This window comes from Phyllobates terribilis, unplaced genomic scaffold (genome assembly GCF_046119375.1).
Source record: "Phyllobates terribilis strain yellow unplaced genomic scaffold, ASM4611937v1 Scaffold_2__4_contigs__length_985480577, whole genome shotgun sequence".
NCBI classification, from domain to species: Eukaryota; Metazoa; Chordata; class Amphibia; order Anura; family Dendrobatidae; genus Phyllobates; species Phyllobates terribilis.
Window position 1 is genome coordinate 708,610,474 of NW_027362762.1, and position 19,170 is coordinate 708,629,643.

Genomic DNA, 19,170 nt, shown 5'->3' on the forward strand with positions numbered 1-19,170 from the left:
ATTTTTTCTAATTGGTGTGAACCCACCCTAAGCGCTACAATGCAACTCCGACACGTGCGTAAATTTTTAATGATAATTATTTAAACTGAACTTTTCCAAGTTACCCTTTTCTCCAGTTTGGTAAAATATGAGAATGTATAACATGTTTGAGATCCCCTGGGACCTGAAATACAATGGCTACAGGTTTGAGGACACGGCTTTGCTGCGATTTTACCATGTACCATGACTCAGGAATGACCCAAAAAAATGCAGTAGAGCTAATCGTCATGGACCTTGGGTTCAACTTATTTTTACCCCATTATTTTAGGAATATTAAATATCACTGATAATGTATAATATATACATATGTGCAAAATAATATATATCTATAAACATGGAGGCAGGCAGAATAGGTGTATAGTTGATCAGGCTTACATAAGATAATATACACAGATCTAGTGTACTATACATATTAATGTATATGTCATCTTTTGAAAGAAGAAAACGGGAACAAGGAAGTATAAATCTTTATTTTATATGATAAAAAAAGCAAATGCATTGTGAACACATATAAAATCAAATATAGAGGAATTTGATAGACTGTAGTTATATAAAACTGTAATGCTAAACAGTATGGAAAAGAAAAAAAGGGAAAGTATAGAAACTTACTAATGCACTTCTGAGCACCATATTTACCAAGACATGCGGGATCTCATCAAGAAATGGCATTTGAGATGATGTCAGATTTAGAGCATATCTCATGGCCTCTCCTGCATTACTGACAATTACCAGTGCCAAAATGCGCAGTAGAAAAATATTATATATTACACAAACCACATAGATAAAAAATACATTTATATCAAAATGTGCAAATATGCCAAGTCCAGAATATAAAAAAAAACATAATTCATCTTTTTACAAATGGATCATGCCTGCTCAACTGTACTGGAAGTGCACGGTCAAAACAGTTGTGTTTTCAGTGTGTATAACTTGTAAAATTGGAAGCTTTGGTCTTCACAAAGACCAAAATGATAAAATATGCTCCTGAGTAATAACCACTAAGGGTATGTGCACAAAACGTCTTTCAGGCAGATTCTGTCTGGAACCTGTCAGAAAGCAAAAAACACCAAAAAGTAACACAAAAGCGACATGGTGTGCATATGAAGCCGAAGGAAAAGCTGCCGCAGGAGACATCTGAAAAAATGTAAAAAAAAAAAAAAAAAATAAAGAAAAAGTGCTTCAGCTGATGTTTTCCTGAAACATCTTTTCATGGCTCTTCTCCACTGCCTACAATCCAGACAGCTTTAGACATGTGCGATCTGCTTTCTTCAGGAGCACATAAGCTTCCTAACTGCTGGGGAGAGGCACTGTGCTCCTGAAGATTAACAGTTCACACCACTGTATGGCATTGTTGGCTGTTGCAGGGTACTACACATCTGACACCTATTGATTTGAATTGGTGTACCAAGCCCTGGCCACTACCGGAAGACTGAGCAGTTTGGTAAGTTAGTACTTCCGGCCGACGGCCACCTCTGATAACGTCTGATCGGTGCGGGTGCCGGATAAGGATAGATCATCAATGTAAAAGTAGTGGACAACCTCTAACATCGGATCATAGTCAAATGCTTACACCAGCCTATAAAGTGACAATACACATTCAGCTGCTTCTCCCATCAAAATCCTCCTTCTCATGGTTGTTTGTGGAAAAAGTATGCCAATAGGACCCCCAGTCTAATTCTTGTAGGGATGCCAGTGGTGGGGCACCCAACCATAATATATTTATTGCCTATTTTGTGTCTAAGTGAGGTGTCCCCTGCAATAGCACAGTCTTTACTTATCTGCTTCCTTCTCTTGTACTGCGCCTCCTGGAAAGACAGGATGGCAAATGTAACCAGCCAGAGACTCTCTAATGCAGAACAGAGAGTGGGGTCGCTGACTAGTGATGGCAGGCCATTCTTGGCATCAAAGAAATGCAGCAATGTTTTGACTAGGAGGACATGATTAAAAAAAAGCAGCTACACTATATAAGCTCAGGCTTATAAATTGTAATGGAAATAAATAAATATGAGAGATCCTTTAAAGTGGAAATCTTTTGAAATATCTTTCTACTTGGCGATGAAAGTTTCTTGAACCAAGTTTTTTTCGCTTATTGCAGGGCAAAATTGAAAGTCTAGGAAGGCTTAAGGAAGCATTCCCACTGAGACTAAAAATCTGACTTGTATCCTCACATAAAGCAGAGGAATCAGATATGATAGTCAGATTCATGTCTTTGGGGGATGAGATTGCTGAAGCCATCTCAAACTCGTTCTTAGAGAGTTCACAGATATTAGAAGTTGGAGAGGACAACAGATCATCAGACACAAGAGCAGTAGACTCTGTAAGTGGTACTGGTGCTCTTCCATAACTTAGACTTGGGTTACAAGGGTCAGTGTCGTAAGCCTCTCTTGTGTGAATCATCTGCTGTAATGACTTGTGTATCTTCTCCAAATTTTCACCAGTCCCATTAAGACCTGCAATAGTTTGTACATTTGTTTCAATGGGCTCAAATTCAACCCCTCGAGGACTGTTCCTAATTCGAACTTTAGGAGTGTGCACTTTACTTGACTGTACCTGACATTTCATATAGGACTTAACGGAGTCTGGGATTTTTATGCTGGGGGTTGCCTTCTCTGAACTCAAGTACGGCCTGAAGACAGATAAACATTGCTTTGTTTTAACAACAGGGATAATGGACAAGAATTTCAATCCAGAAATAAATGCAATTAGTTCGTCATACGAAGAGTGGTCAGAATATGGAAGCACGTGGATATCTTTGTGCCACACCTTTATTTTCCGACTGGTTGGAATGATGGCAATGGTTGGACAGACAGAATTCCATTTCAACATGTTAGAGTACTTCACTTCAGACTGATCCACCACCCGAATTCTTCCATCTCCGCTACATGCCGTAAAGACATCTTCGATTTCTAAAAGATTGAGTAATTCCAGTCTCTGGGGGCTTACGACAATCCTAGACTGAAATGTTATTGCCAAGTCCACCAAAAGGGATTCTTTTCCTATACTGTAGAGGCCTGCAATATACAGGTGAAGCTTGGTAAGTGGGAAGACATGTAAAAGGAACACAAAATCATAAAAAGGAACCGCGAATATAGCACACAAAAGGGTACGTGTCTACACCTTCAGCTAGACTTAATGTGATAAGTAACCCATTAACCCCTCGTGCATCTGCATGACTATGTGGGATCCGCATGTGTGGAGCTAAGCCCATCCAAATTAAGCAGATGTGTTACACAGCAGGTAACTATCTGTAACAGCAGTAACCGGAGCAAGCTCTGATCACTGCTATTTAACCATTTAGACACTGTTATCAATCACTGACTGCTGCATTTAAATGGTGTGATCACAGCTGAGAGTTTGCACCATCTCCTGTTGGACCCCTTGCGAAGCAATCTCTGATTGGCTTATCATGGCAAGCGGAGTCCTGTGAAGCACTACTGTAAACTTAGCTTAACAGGAGACCACCATTCACACTATATACAATATTGCAGTACATAAGTGATCAAAGGATTGCAATTTTAAACTTTCCCTAAAAAAAAAATAATTTTAAATTAAAATTTTTATCACTCCATTTCTCACAATTTAAAGATAAATAAATCCAAACATATTTGGTACCGCTGTGTCCATAAAAGTTTGATTGAAATATTAAAGTAATCAGAAAAGGTAAAAAAAAATAAAAATAATAATCACTCAGTGGTTAGGGGGTTAATGGAAACAGACTGCATTCCAGACCACTACATGAGGTTAGGCTGATCAAGAATGATCTCCATAAAAATGAAGCAATTATGGCTTAGAGCGTTATAAAGAATAAAAGAAAAATATAAAAGTATAAAAATAAGCAAGTGGCGTGAGGGCGTATGAAATGGGCCTGCTGCAAATAACACAATCACAAAAATTCACAAATTAGGAACTACTGTATGAATTCATTATTTGCGCTATGGCCAATACAAAGATAGAAAAAAGGACCGCTAAAAGACAATTGTTTATTGTTTGGTAGCCAAAAAGACTGCCTAAAAGGCTGGTTAGTGGTAACACAGTGCAATGCTGCGAGATGAAAGTTACAATAAGGGGGGGGATAGCTGTAGAGTCAATTAGTGGGGCACCCCTGGTGGATAAAGTGCTGGTGCTAATAGTACTAGCGTGCATACGCTGGAAGCAGATGTCTAACGTCACGCAGGTTCTATCTGCTTCCAGTGTATGCACGCTGTGGATCAGCGGAGCTGCAAAGAGTGTATGCCGCCGGCCGGGACATTGCTAATTTACTCGGTATCCTCCTGAATGAAGTGCCTACATGCGGAAGAAGGATCCGCCGTCTGAACAAGATACATCCCACCCTTATTGTCACTGTCATCTCGCTGCTATGTGTTACCACTAGCCAGCCTTTTAGCCAGTATTTTAAGCTAACCACCAATAAACGAATAATCATCTTTTAGCAATCCATTTCTATCTTTGTATTGGCCATAGCGCAAATAATTTATTCATACAAAATAGAAAAGTAACTGCTGCACTTAAAGAGAATATGTCACCAGGTTTTTGCCTGCTAACCTGAGAGCAGATAAACGGAGTAGCAGAGATCCTGATTCCAACGATGTGTCACTTATTGATCTGCTTAGTTTAGAAGTAATAAAATCACTGTTTTATCAGCACAAGATTATCACTAGAGGACTAGTAAACCTGCTGCCAGGTAGTCAAGCACATAAAGAGCTCGGTATAACTTCACCCCCACCAATGATTGGCAACTTTATGCTCCTCATGGGCCAAAAGTTGCCAATCATTGGCGTGGGTGGGGTTATACAGAGCCCAGCATTCAGATAACTCAGACCTGGGCAAAGTGGGGCTCACGCCGTACATACACAGGAGGCTATGTGGGGGCTCACGCCGTACATACACAGGAGGCTATGTGGGGGCTCACGCCGTACATACACAGGAGGCTATGTGGGGGCTCACGCCGTACATACACAGGAGGCTATGTGGGGGCTCACGCCGTACATACACAGGAGGCTATGTGGGGGCTCACGCCGTACATACACAGGAGGCTATGTGGGGGCTCACGCCGTACATACACAGGAGGCTATGTGGGGGCTCACGCCGTACATACACAGGAGGCTATGTGGGGGCTCACGCCGTACATACACAGGAGGCTATGTGGGGGCTCACGCCGTACATAGGAGGCTATGTGGGGGCTCACACTGTATATAGCAGACTGTGTGCGGGCTCATACGTTATATAGAGGGATGTCGGCATATTTAATTACGATCAATATTAAGTGATACAAATTAATTGGCCACCCCTGAGATAACTGCTAGATCAATTAAAACAGGGATTTTATCAAAATGACACAAAGCAGTAGCATGGCATAGGGGCAGACTCCATTAATGTCACAATACAAGTGTGCTCCATAAAAGAATAGACATAAACTTAGCCCAAACTTTAAAAATCATGAAAAAACAAAAACACAAATATGAGTCTACTGTAGATCTGCAAAGACAAACAATAACACCCTTGAGCCTTCCTATTTAGTGGTCAACCAGCTTACCAATCACGATGTCATGGGATGGGTGCTTTTCAATTAATTCTTTGATTTGTTCAGTGGCTTTTTGACGAGAGGGTAGCCTTTGGTCAGGATCACAATTTGTGTTGTCCAAATACAGAACATCAATCTTTAGGTTTCTTAGTGGAGGATATGCTAGCATAATGGGGTCATATCGAAAGTCACCTACAAAAAAAAAAAAAAAAAAAAAAAAAAAGGAGAAGTGTTCACTGTGGTCTACTCATACAATCTCACTTTTCAACTTCCCCATTCAGATTGGTACATTTGAGCTTCAGTTTTTTTGCGAAAATCATCACTGATTTCACAAAGTGAATTCAGAGATAGTTTTCCCACAATTTCCCTCTTATCAAAGAATGTCTGACTGCTGGTCCATATAAACCCCGTTCTGGAAATAATGGGGATCCTAGTAGTGTGTCCTCTCGTGACCATAGATTTTGTGGATAGGACAATCCTCTCTCACTCAATGTTTGCCCCCATTAAAATACCTATACTGGCCTCCCATGCCAGCGCCGTTCCAGTGGTGTAGGGACTCACGTTCCCAGCACGTGAGGGTATGACACATGAATAATAATCAAGAAGAAGTGAGCAGCTACTCTGACTTACTCCTGATTACTTATACGTCCAAACGAGGCGACAGTGATGCCAGTGTAGCACCCTGAGGATTCGGCTGCTACAGGGGTATTGCACCTCAACCCAGAGGTGTGGTATTCCACTCCCGGGTAAGGATGGAGTGTGGAACTGAGCTTAGTAGGCTGCATGCACTACATACATCCCATTTCCGGGGGACAGAACTACGGTACTCCCACCAGTATATGTGCAGGTACGACAGCGTCTGTCCCTGGCTGGAGTGGGAGGGGGGTGGAACATCCCAGTAGTGTAGGGGCAGATAGGGGGAGCAGTCTGGGTAAAGCTAGGAGCTCATTGGGTGCTGGTCACCTGGGCTCACACATAGAGGGAGTATATAAGGTGGGCACCATCTTAGATCAGGGTCAGAGAGCCTGAGGAGAAGCAGAGCAGAGGAGCTCAGCCAGGAGGGCTGACAGGGAGCTGTGGCTCCGGCTGGGCCCAGCTCCAGAGCAAGGCCTGCAGAGAGAGAGAGAGGAGTCAGAAGGACCCAGAGAGGAAACAAGAAGAGAACCCCAAGATCCCAGAATAAGGACAGAAGGGTGAAGGGTTGGCGGACAAGGGTACCGGATCCCAAGCTGGCAGAGGCCAAAACAAACCTTAGCCAGGAACCGGAGGTCGTGGTCAGGATCTGCCACGACCCTCACCAAATCCACTAGAAAGGCATACCAAGTATAGGGTCAGGGAGCCCAGAGGAGGCTTGACCACCAAGAGACCCGAGGGAGCCGGCCAAAAGTGGATCCCTGGTGGGAACGGCCAGAAGAAGGGAGAGTCAGAAAGGAGCTCAGGACCACGCTCCGGAATTGCCTGGGGGTTGGCCGAGTCCAGGACCTGGTGGACGCAGCACGGCTCGGGTGGTCACTCAAGGCCAGAGTGACTAAAAGGACACCAGTAAGTAAAAACCCTGAACTGCATCTCCCGACTCTGAGTCTTCTTACTGCACCATCACAACCCCCATCATCCACACCTGCTGCCCTGAGGCCATACCCCTCCCGTTGGGGGTTATACCATCACTGCTGCACATATACCACCGGCCTCAGCGGACTGCTCTGCAGCGGCGGCTTCAAAGCCGCACTCAACGGGTGGCGTAGTCGACACTTAACAACATCTACAAAGACTGCCACACACTTAGTTTGACACCCTGGGCACGGACCGGGTCACCGCCACAAGGACTACTACCCCCATACAGATCCGGCTCCGGGTATCCGCTGAACATGGCCCAGGGGGCGCGTCACCAGTGCTGACTGGGCGCAGGGCTCGTGTGACGTGACCACCTCATGTGAGCCCCGGGAACGGGAGTGCAGACACCGCTGGAATGGTGCTGGCACGAGAGGTAAAAATACATGTTTTCATTATCATGGGGGCAAACAAAGAGAGTGAGAAGGGGTTGTCCTTGTAGTGGACAACCCCATTAAGACCTTACCCTCCCCAGTATGTAATAGGAGAAAGTACAGTTATATGGGGTGAATTCAGGAGCTGTGCGGGTTCCACACAGGGCAGCTGGGGCCTGCTGAAGGCACCCATTACCATCACCTTGGTATTCAGGCCAGGCTTCATTGGAGATGGTAATTTTCATTATAAAGTGTAGTTAAAAAAATAAAAACAAAAAACACCTTTTTACCAAATGTAAAAACACAATAATGCATATTCAGCACTGCTGTGCCTGTAAATTCCAACCGTAGTATAAAATTATTTAATTCATAAAATAAACACCGTAAAAGCAATAAAAAATAAAAAAAACACATGACAAAATTGCCATTGTTGAAGTCATCATACCTCCAGCAAAAAGTGATTAAAACTTCAAAAAAGGTACCCATTAAAAACTATAGCTTAGCACCAAACAAACTACAACACCTCTCAAATAGCACACACAAGGTCTTGGAAGATGAATTTGTTAAAGCCACCAAAATAAATGTTTTTTTTTGTTTTTTTTTCAATTGTTGGAATTGTACCGACCTGGAAAATAATGTTGTAAGGTCACTTATTGAACAATGAATGTCACTAAAACAAAACCCACAAAGAAAAGAAAACAGAAAAGCAGAAACAAATGATGGAAAAAGCAAGACCTCAATTGACTATGTTAATGGAAAATTAAAAAAAGTTATGGCTCTTGGAAAAAGGGGAGTGGAAAAAGAAGATACAAAAAAAAAAAAGTAAAATGGCCCGGTCATTAGCACAGCCCCTGCCCATGGGCTACATTGGTAATGCAGCCAACGGACATTCAAATAAATACAAACATCGCCCATTGGCAAAACTGGCACCATTTCTATAAAAAAAAAAAAAAAAAACCACAACAACCCACAAACCTTTTAATTGTGGTCCTAGAGGGATAATATGATCGTTAATGGACTTTAGGAAATAGGTTTCCAGATATAAGCAAAGGTGTATGTAACAGGGTGTCACACCCAGGCGGCCTCCATGGACCATACTGTAGTTAGGTCTCCATTAGAATTCCTTGTCCTGCATTGGGTGGGGGGGATTTGTGTCTTTGTTTCTCTCTGCAGGGGGCCTTGCTGATACCAAACTTTTCAGACTAGCTGGAAACAGGGCTTCTCAGACCTTCTTTCAATTAAATGTACCCGATGGTTAAGGAGGTGGGGTGTGAGTATCTGTACCCAACCAGGGGGCTCATCCTAAAGTAGAAAATGAAAGACATGTTTGAAGGTTGTTGGGGCTGTGTCTTGGAAGGGCTAGGATCTGCTGCTGTGGCCAGGTCACGGTGCCAGTGAATGGACTATTAGAGATTGGGGATCATTGAGCACACGGTATTGTGAGGTCTTGCCCACCCTGTTGGATTTGAGGAACTAATCTAAGGATTGTTGTAGCATTTTCCTTGGAGTCGGATTGCCAGGTGGCGCCCCCGCACTTGTAACTTTTGTTGCGGCCACATTGCAGACTTGAAGGAATCATATCGCTGTTCGGTGGAACATTCTTCCACTCCCAATAAAGGTCTTTTGGATTGTGCACGGGTCTGCTGCCCCTGCCTGCTGTGTCACACACCCAGTCACAGTGTATACCTCTAAGAAGGGTTAGGTAGGTTCCAAGTTATTTATTATAAATAAGAAATCCATTTACCTGTGTACAAGACTGTGCCAAAATACCCCTCAAACAAGAACATAACAGAGCCAGGGCAATGGTTGGCATCTATAAGGGTCACAGATACAGTCTCAATCCCACAATCATCTAAAGGCAGCATGTGACAGTCTCCAACTTCCAATGGATTGATCCACGTGCTCTTTACCTAAGAGTTAATACAAATTATTGGCGAGGTCTACAAATGCACGAGTGTCCTTTATACAATGGCATGGTCATATATTGTGATACTTAAACGGAACCTGTAACGTGCAAAAAACATTATTTACCTACAGATATAAGATTAATCTGCAAGTAAATGCATTACTATGTTGCCTGGCCATCCTACAGCAAGTGTGGCTATCAGAAGGGAATGCACTTATATCCTCAAGGGAGCTACTCTCTTTCAGTCATAGGGGTGTGCACGGAGCGACTACAGTAAGCAGTCCTTTGACTGACAGCATGCGCTGCACAGACAAGCTGCACACATGCAGAGCAGGCTGTCAACCAAAGTGCTGGGAGCTAATTACGGCCCTGCTCACTGTGTTGTGATAAAAGTTAGTGATGAGAGAGTATGTTCTGTTAACCCTTACAGCGAGTATGCTCAGGCAAATACCGAGTATCTTGAGCTTGCTCAGGAGGAGGTCCGCCCGCAGCTGATAACCTGTTAAATCTGTCAATCTCTGACAGCAGCATTTAACACGCGCAGGCAGAGGTGCGCGTCATTCCACATGTCCAATGGATGTGATCACGGAGGCGCCAATGATTTACCATGACAGCCGGGAGTCTGCTGAAGACCTTCGTGCTGGTCATGACGATTCTCCTTTGAAAGCCACTATGCATGGCTATGTGTAGCATAAATGATCAGATTATCACAGCTTCAAGTCCCCTAAGGGGACTATCAAAAACTTTCTTTTTTTTAAAATACGAACCCACTTCTCCCACAAAAGATTAAATCGCGCCCAGCATTTGCCCTATTAAAAATAAAATAGAAAACAAAACAAATTTGGTCATAAAAGTTTGATCTATCAAAATATAAAAGTAAATAATCTGATCGGCAACGACAATAAAACCCCAAAACACCAGCATTACAATTTTTTTTGGCCGCCGCGACATTGCAATTAAAGGCGGAAAAAACATCAGATCCGCCCGAAAATGGTATCCGTAAAAAAGGAAGCTCAGAGCACAAAAAAAACCACCCTCACACAGCTCTGTATCCCGAAAATTGAAAGCATTACAGGTCTTGGAAAATGGCAAACACACGTAAAGTTATTTTTTTTTGTTTTACAAATTTCCGTTTTTTTTTTTATTTTTTTTTCCTGCCACTTAAATAAAAAGTAAAGCTCTGCATGTTTGGCATCTGTATAATTGTACTGTCCTGGAGAATCATATTGCCAGGTCAGTTTTACTGTATAGTGAACATGGTAAACAGGAAACCCTCCCCCACAATTGTGAAATTGCACTTTTGCAATTTCAACGGACTTAGATTTTTTTTTTACCCGCTTTCCAATGTATCACATGAGAAAATGAATGAGGTCATCCAAAACAGTCCATCTTGTCCCGCAAAAAACAAGCCGTCATATGGCAATGTGGATGGAAAAATAAAAAAAAGTTATGGCTTTTGGAAGAAGAGGAGGAAAAAATGAAAACCAAAAAACGGAAAATTGCCTGGGTGTGAAGGGGTTAAGACAGTTTTGCATTTCAAATTGCAATATATGAATGACGGTTAAAAAGTAAGTGCAGGGGTTAATGTGACTGCATTAGCTCCAGGTGACAATACTTAATTTGCATCACAAAGACATGTTACATACAGTAATAGTTATAGTGATGTGCCACAACAGTTGGATCAGGAAATACTAGGACTAGTCTATGCAGCAGCCTCCACTGACAAAGGGGGAGGAGGAGAGGATAAAGGAGGGACAGCTTGACACAGTATATATATTTCTTGTTAGTCTCATTGGGGGACACAGAACCATGGAATAGTCTGCTGCCACCGGTAGGCTGATACTATTATTGCATTTAAATAAAATTGGCTCCTCCCCAGCAGACTATACCTCACCGGCTGGAGCAGACTCCCTCAGTTTTGTGTAGTGTCAGTTGGAGGCAAGGTCTGTCTCAGACCTGTCTTAAGATTAGGGCGCACTCTACGCAGGCGGGAAACTTCCCGGGCGGTTCACTATCAGGCATCGGCTTTGCAGCTCTGTAATGCAGCTACTTGGGCATTGGTGCATACATTTTCTACATTTTACAGGGTGCACTCTTTTGCCTCGGCAGATGCAAGTTTGGGTAGGAAGATACTGTAAGCAGCAGTAACCCAGGCTTCTGCTTGAGTTACGGCAGAAGACTAGGTGGTAAGGTTAGGATGATGTTTAATACATTCCCACCGTAGGGACAGCTTTAGGACGTCCCATGGTTCTGTGTCCCCCAATAAGACAAACGAGAAAAGTAGATTTTTTACTCACAGTAAAATCTGTTTCTAGTAGTCTTCATTGGGGGACCCAGCTCCCTCCCATAGTTGCCTGGTTGGGCGTACAGTTATTTTTCTTCTTGCCTTAATGGGAGCCAGTCATGTCCTAGCTACTATCTACACTGCCTCCATTGCTTTGTTAGTGATGCAATGCGCATCACTAACAAGCTTTCTTCATTAAAATCGGTGGTAGTATAATGATTTTATAACATAATATACACTTTGTCCTACCGGCTCGTTTTCAGTCATAGGGGTGTGATTCTCAGATTCAGTCATGGGTGAGCGATGCATTCAGTCAGTGCTGGTACCGCCCATGACATTTGAATACTGCTCCCGGCAAGCGCTATTATTGTTGGGCGCATGAGCATTTGTACATATCCAGCTGCTGGTCTGTGTGGTTACCAACTTCACTGCCCACGTGCTATGTTCCCCGAGCATGCATAGTGAAGCTGGTAACCACATAGCCTCACTGTGCAGACGCGGGACCAGCAGCCGGACATGCACAAATGCGCATGCGCCCAACAATAATAGCGCTTGCCGGGAGCAGTATTCAAATAGATGGGCGGTACCAGCAGTGACTGAAAGCATCGCTCACCCATGACTGAATACGAGGATCACACCCCTATGACTGAAAGTATGATAAAGTATATCAAATGTTATAAAATCATTATAATACCAACAATTTTAATGAAGAAAGCTTGTTAGTGATGCACATTGCATCACTAAACACTATGGGGGCAGTGTAGATAGTAGCTAGGACGTCACAGGTTCCCTTTAATTATTTTCTCCTACTGCTTTTTCACAAAACTGAGGAAGCCTGCTCCAGCAGGCGAGGAGACAATTTTATTTAAATGCAATAATAGTGTCAGCAGACTATCTATGGTTCTGTGTCCCCCAATGAAGACTACAAGAAACAAATTTTACGGTGAGTAAAAAAATCTACTTGTACTTGTGCTCATCAACAGGGCAGAGGAGTGTTACCTAGACGGAACGATTTGCTTTATCTCCTTCGCTGTGCTCCGCACAGGGAGAAAGCATTGTACCGCCATGTATGTCGCAGTGCTCTGCATTCAGTGATCGGGGGGAGGAGCCTCTCTGAGACCACTCCCAGATTCCTGCACACACAGCGGGGTAGGTCTAACAGTGCAGGGTGGGGAGAGCTACCGCCGGACTAGAGGACGCAGGCACTTTTTAGGAAGACGTTCTGTTGCTAAAATATGCATCTTATAGTCCAAAACATACGGTATGTTATTAATATTGAGAATTCATTTCAGCCTACTGGTTCGACCCTCTAAAATAGTCACGAGTGTATTTAGGCTGCTCCGCATAATTATGCTGTGAACCATGCCATAAAAATTTGCTCTAAGTATAAAGTTCCATATCTCTGGGGCATAAAAAAAAAAATTTAATTAAAAACTGAGTACTCGGGATAAGCGAGAATGAAAACTACCCACTTTTGACCTGGTAAACTCTCCTCTTTAAATGAACGCCAACTAACTTGTTAGGTCATTGACTGATCAGAAATCGGCTGGTGGAGACCCCTGTTTGTCTATAGCAGTGTATCCCAAACCCCATCCTCACAGCGCCCCAACACGTTATGTTTTAGGATTTCCTTAGTGTTGCACAGGTGACAGAAGCTGTGGCAGTTTCTGATGCCTTAATAATACTTCAATCACCGGTGAAATACTATGGAAATCCTGAAAATGTGATGAGTTGGAGGCCATGAGGACACTGGTCTACAGTGACACATTGTAACAAACTGCAGTAGTGTGAAAGTAGCCCAGTTATGGAGGCTCGGCCATTATAAAAGTCATACAAACCTGTAACTTATGTTTAAGGATCTTGGCTGTGACTGGAGAACAGTAGAGTGGATTTTTCCATGTGGAAGACAAGCCTACCGTATGGTCACTGTGCATGTGAGAGAGAAAAAAGAGCCGGATGTGACTGCATTTTCGGATCTGCCAGAAATCCACAGCGATGGGTGTGTTGGGAAGAGTTGTCCCATTCATTATCAACCTCCAGGTAGTTATCAAATGTCTGCAAGAGAGAAAGAACAAAATAAACATAATATTAAGGATTTTAGCTTCATTGGAATGCTGATAAACCTCTCCAATATGCAGTTTCGCGATCTCTCATATAGAGGTGCTCCCCAGTGGAGCCACTGTCAAAATACCGGAATAGGAGGTCACAGAGCAGTTGAAATAGAAAGATGAGGCAAATGCTTAGTTTAGAATACAAACAAAGCCTCATTCAGACGTCAGATTTTCATGGATGGCACTTGTACCTGTGATAGTCTGAGATCATGAATAAGACTCTTTTGAGTCAAACGCGTCGATTTGACTGGTGTAATTCCATACTGGAGTCAACATATGGTGGTGCTACCTGTCTTCTTGGATTTATACACTTTTTAACTTTGGATTAAATAAAGAATTTAATTGTATCCACGTTGGAGAATTCCTTTGCATTCCTGTGATAGTCTATGGGACCATTCACACGACCGTGATTTTTTGAGAACCAAGATTTCCGTGGAAAACCGGAGAGACATGTCAGATTTTGATCCAAGGGTCAGATCAAAATTGACAATGCAAGTCTATGGGTCAGTGAAAAAAGAGAAGTCAAACTGTACTCTGATGACATCAAAGAGCGGTCCGATTTTCAGACTGTCAGAAAGGAGGTGGAAAAATTTTGTTTTTCCTGCACATATGAGGAAAAACTAACACTCAGATCAAACTTTGATCAAAATAATGAGTCAGTTTTACTCTTTGTGAAGTCTGAATGAGGTCTGAGTCAGCGTCAAGTCTATTCCTGGCTGGGATCAAAGTTTTGATCTACAACAGACCCCCATTAGCTAGCGAAAAGATCCACTGGAACGGGGGTCACTCTGGCAAACTCCGTGTGACCGCACTTTATATTACCTGTACGTCCCACAGCCTCACACGGCACATGAGCTAAACACCAGGGTGGCATGCTTTTGGGCAATCCTTTTTTAAGTTCAGCATCACTAGGATAAGAAATAGCTTACGAATGGGCCAAGATACAAGTGAAAGAGGCCGGTTGAAGTTCCCTGTACAGCTAGTTGGTAGAGAATTTTTATAAGGTAATGCAGTCGTGAAGCAGAACGTCCCCTTCATTCTCAAAATCATTAGGATCTTAGGTGTTGACATCCACCAATCCTAAAGTGATGGCATATCCTAAACTTTAGAAGATGGGAATCCCCTTTAAGATACAGAGCAAGTAAAATAAAACAAAGTATGGTAAATCAGCTCAGTCTCTCTGGGATATGGCAAGTTTTCTAAAAGGAGTTGTGCACTACTACGAAAGATATTATTAATGGGTCCAGGATGGAGCAAGCATTATAAAAAACAATACTCTACTCCTGGACAGATGCAGCTCTTCCATACGGTGTTCTCATTCCATCTCCTGGCTTCCTCCTCCGTTGGAGGCATCCATAACTGCTGTAGCTAGCTAGAAACCTCTGACTGCATAATAATATGACTATTCCGTTATCACCCAGTGATGGTGGTATGCTGATTAGGGATGAGCGGACCCGAGGATGTTCGGGTTAGTCTGAACTAGAGCTAAAAATTCGGTATCCGAACGGGACCCCGAAACCCATAGAAGTCAATGGCGACCAAACTTTGGTGCTTTAAAATGGCTGTAAAATGGTCATAGTAAGGGCTAGGGGGCTACAAAAGGAAGCTAAATGGGGGTAAGAGCAGGACAAGTGCCCTGCAAACAAATTTAGATAGGGAAATTTAAAATAACAGAATTCCCAAAAAAGGACACATTTTGGGATGAATCTATTACGTTTGTGAAGTGGATTGGATTAAATAATTTTTTGAAGATGAAGCCCTGTACCACAGTGGATATGTACACACAGATGATACAGTGAAACTGCAAAAGGTCAATAAATCAGTCAGTCAATTTAGATTATATTTTTTAATTTTCTGGCTACAGATTGTCGTAACATTATGAACCGGTAAAGGAATGCATGGAAAACCTGACAGAGGCGTCGCATAGGCCCCCACACCCTATCCTGAGCATTCTTGTGCATTATGTTGGTTGATGAGGCAGGGTGGCCATGGTTTCCTCTGGAGCCCTTTCACCTTCACCCTCGGCATGCAAGGCGTGTTGTCTATCTCCTTCCAACCACCAACCCGTGCCGTATGGGCTTCATTGCAGGCTGGTGTCCTTGGATTACAGTGAGTTAGGGTTTGAATCTGGAGAGGGAGCCTGTTCGTAGGCACACATACCCAAACTCACTTGCAACATGTCACGCTAGTCTCCGCTGCAGATCTTGATATCTCTCTCTCTCTCTAACAGGTCGTGCTCATGTTTAGAAGATTTATGCCTCACTTCAGGCTCTCATGACACAGCGTGCAAACCACGCATGTTACCAGCACATTCCCTTTTGAGCAGTCTGTGGTGTGATTTCAGCAGCGCGGTGGGTAGTAGCAGCTGACTTACTGGCTAGGGCGTGCTGCGCCTTTGCATCCTGCTCCCACTTTTGCTGTGCTGTTGGGTCAACATGGACACCTCCTCTTCCTTCAAACTGCGCATGTCACTAGGATGGCCTCCGCCCGACGTAAGTTCTAGCACCTCATCATTCCTTGCATCATCTTCCACTCACTCCTCACCCCTGCCGTCCTTGCCGGTCTGCACACTACAGAAAGATGCTGCAGTTGGCAACTGTCTCGTCATCCTCTGACATATGCTGTGGTAGTTCACCGACTGTGCATTAGCCCTCCCACATACTCATTCTCCAACCTAATACTCATTACGGGTGGAAGAAAGGCGATTGCGACACCTAAACAGGAAAAGGTTCTTTACAGTCAGAGCAGTCGGACTGTGGAATGCCCTACCACAAAAGGTAGTAATGGCAGACACTATAAAAGCTTTCAAAAAAGGGCCGGATGATTTCCTCGATACAGGTAACATTGTGGGTTACAGTTAAATTAGGCAAAATGTTACACCTACAGTAGCACATTTGATCCAGGGTTCTTCTACTGATCGCCTTTTCTCGGGGTCAAGAAGGAATTTTTCCCCATGATACAAATTGCCTGAATGTGTCCTTGGGTTTTTGGCTTCTTCTGGATCAACAGATTTAGGTATAGGGATTTTACTAATACCATTATTAGAATCATAAGAGTAATACAAAAATAAAACTAATTAAAAAATTACAAAACTGGTTCATTTGTAATTGTAATAATGCAGTAATAAAAATAGAATTAGACTTACCGGTAATTCGGTTTCTATGACCCTCCACGACAGCACACCTGGAGGTAGCCTCCCCATCCTAATTAGGGACAGGAAAACAAGAGGTTAAATAGCCCCTCCCCGCTACAATCCCCAGTGTTTTCAAAGGACCACACAGTATGAATGCTCTAAATATTTATTAACACTAAGGATTTTTCCAATCAAATAAGGAAAGGGCGGGAATTACCCATGCTGTCGTGGAGGGTCTTAGAAACCGAATTACCGGTAAGTCTAATTCTATTTTCTCCAATCCCTCCACGACAGCACACCTGGAGTAATACCAAAGAATGAATTTTAGGGAGGGACAACAGTCTGAAGGACTTTCCTTCCAAATGCCAAGGCTCTATTAGATATTACATCTAGTCTATAATGTTTAGCAAAGGTATGGACAGACGACCGTGTAGCTGCCCTGCAAATCTGCTCGATGGATGCACTAGCTTTTTCCGCCCAGGAGACCGACATAGCTCTAGTAGAATGAGCTTTCAAGGATTCCGGAGGAGGCAAATTTTGAACTATGTATGCTTCATAAATTGCTTTCGTAATCCAATTTGCTAGCGTATTTTTTGCAATTTTCTTTCCTTTATTTGGGCCTCCATATTGGACAAATTTAAACCTGGAGGAAGGATCAGAACCTGTCTCCCTCAAATAGCAGATTATAGTCCTTCTTACATCCAACGTGTGGAATACTTCTTCCTTGCTATTTGATGGATCTTGACAGAATGACGGAAGAATTATGGGCTGAGACATGAAAATTAGACGACACTTTGGGTAGAAAAGAAGGATCCAACTGGAGGATGATCCTGTCCTCCAAAATACGACAATAAGGCTCTCTGATAGACAGGGCTTGGATTTCACTCACTCTTCTGGCTGTAGTCAGAGCTATAAGCAATGCCGCTTTCCAAGACAATTTGTCTATGTGTGCCTCCGCTATTGGCTCGAAAGGATGCATAGTTAGGCCTCTAAGAACTACGTTGAGATCCCAAGGTGGAACTATTTTAGCTCTTGTTGGATTAATCCGAGAAGCAGCTATCATGAACCTCTTAATCCATCTGTTTTGGGCCAAATCAGCATCAAAATAGGAACTTAAAGCTGGGACTTGGACCTTCAGTGTGTTTGGTCTTAATCCTTTAGACAGACCGTCCTGTAGGAAATCCAATATTCTGGCCACGTCAGGCCGAAAAGGATCTAATGGACGAGGCTCATACCACAGCTTGAAAGCTTTCCAGATTTTTCCATCGATGGAATTCGTGACCGGTTTTCAGCATTTCTGCAGTGTATGGATCACCTGTACTGAGAAGCCTCTGGCTTTTAAGAGGGCGGTCTCAGAAGCCAAGCTGCTAGAGACAAATTCTGAGGTGCCGGATGGAAAATCGGGCCCTGATACAGTAGATCGTGGATTCGAGGAAGCATCAATGGATCCTCCATTCTTAGACTACTTAATGTTCCGAACCATGCTCTTTTTGGCCACATTGGAGCGATTAGGATAGTCTTGACCCCTTCCGACCTGATTTTTTGTAAAGTCCTTGGTATTATCGGAATCGGGGGAAAAGCATAAGTGAGCCCGACTTTCCAAGGGTGAGCGAATGCATCTATCCCTGTTGCTGAATCCTCGGGGTCCAAAGAGTAAAAGGCTCTTACTTTTGCGTTCTTCTGGTTTGCAAACAGGTCCACATCTGGATATCCCCACTTTTGAACAATCATATGAAAATATCATTGAGTTCAGACTCCACTCCCCTGGATGAATGTGTTTTCTGCTCAGAAGATCTGCATGATAGTTGCCTATAAGGACAGTAGAGGCTGCTCCAACCAGTGGAAGATTCTTTCTGAGATCATCTGTAACCTCCTGTTTCTTGTACTTCCCTGATATCTCAAGTAGGCTACAGTTGTCATATTGTCCGAGTAGACTGACATGCGACCCCTGAAGCAATGAATTGGCTGCCCATAGGGTTTCTTCCACCGCTTTCAGTTCTCTTAAGTCGAGGACTGCTCTGCTATTTCTTGAAACCAGACCCCTTGGAAGGCCACATGGGAGACTACTGCTCCCCATCCCCTTTTGCTTGCGTCTGTTTTGACGGATAACAAGGGAAGTTGAATCCAAGCTGAACCTTTCTCCAGATTTCCTGGATAGAGCCACCAATTTAAAGATGCTTTCACCTTCTCTGGC

The 19,170-nt window shown here is 43.3% G+C and overlaps 1 protein-coding gene across 2 annotated transcripts in view; it reads right to left on the bottom strand.

The window, feature by feature from the left end:
• Nucleotides 1–491: 491 nt before the first annotated feature.
• Nucleotides 492–19,170, bottom strand: part of DCLRE1B (DNA cross-link repair 1B) — a 35,064-nt gene continuing 16,385 nt past the window's right edge. For both annotated transcript variants that reach the window (XM_073667159.1, XM_073667160.1), the window contains 4 exons: nucleotides 13,571–13,787; nucleotides 9,287–9,452; nucleotides 5,573–5,752; nucleotides 492–3,050 (listed from right to left, as the gene is read on the bottom strand). In XM_073667159.1, the coding sequence (XP_073523260.1) occupies nucleotides 2,056–3,050; nucleotides 5,573–5,752; nucleotides 9,287–9,452; nucleotides 13,571–13,759 (1,530 nt within the window). In that variant the 5' untranslated portion in view covers nucleotides 13,760–13,787 and the 3' untranslated portion in view covers nucleotides 492–2,055. The remainder of the gene's footprint in view (nucleotides 3,051–5,572; nucleotides 5,753–9,286; nucleotides 9,453–13,570; nucleotides 13,788–19,170) is intronic.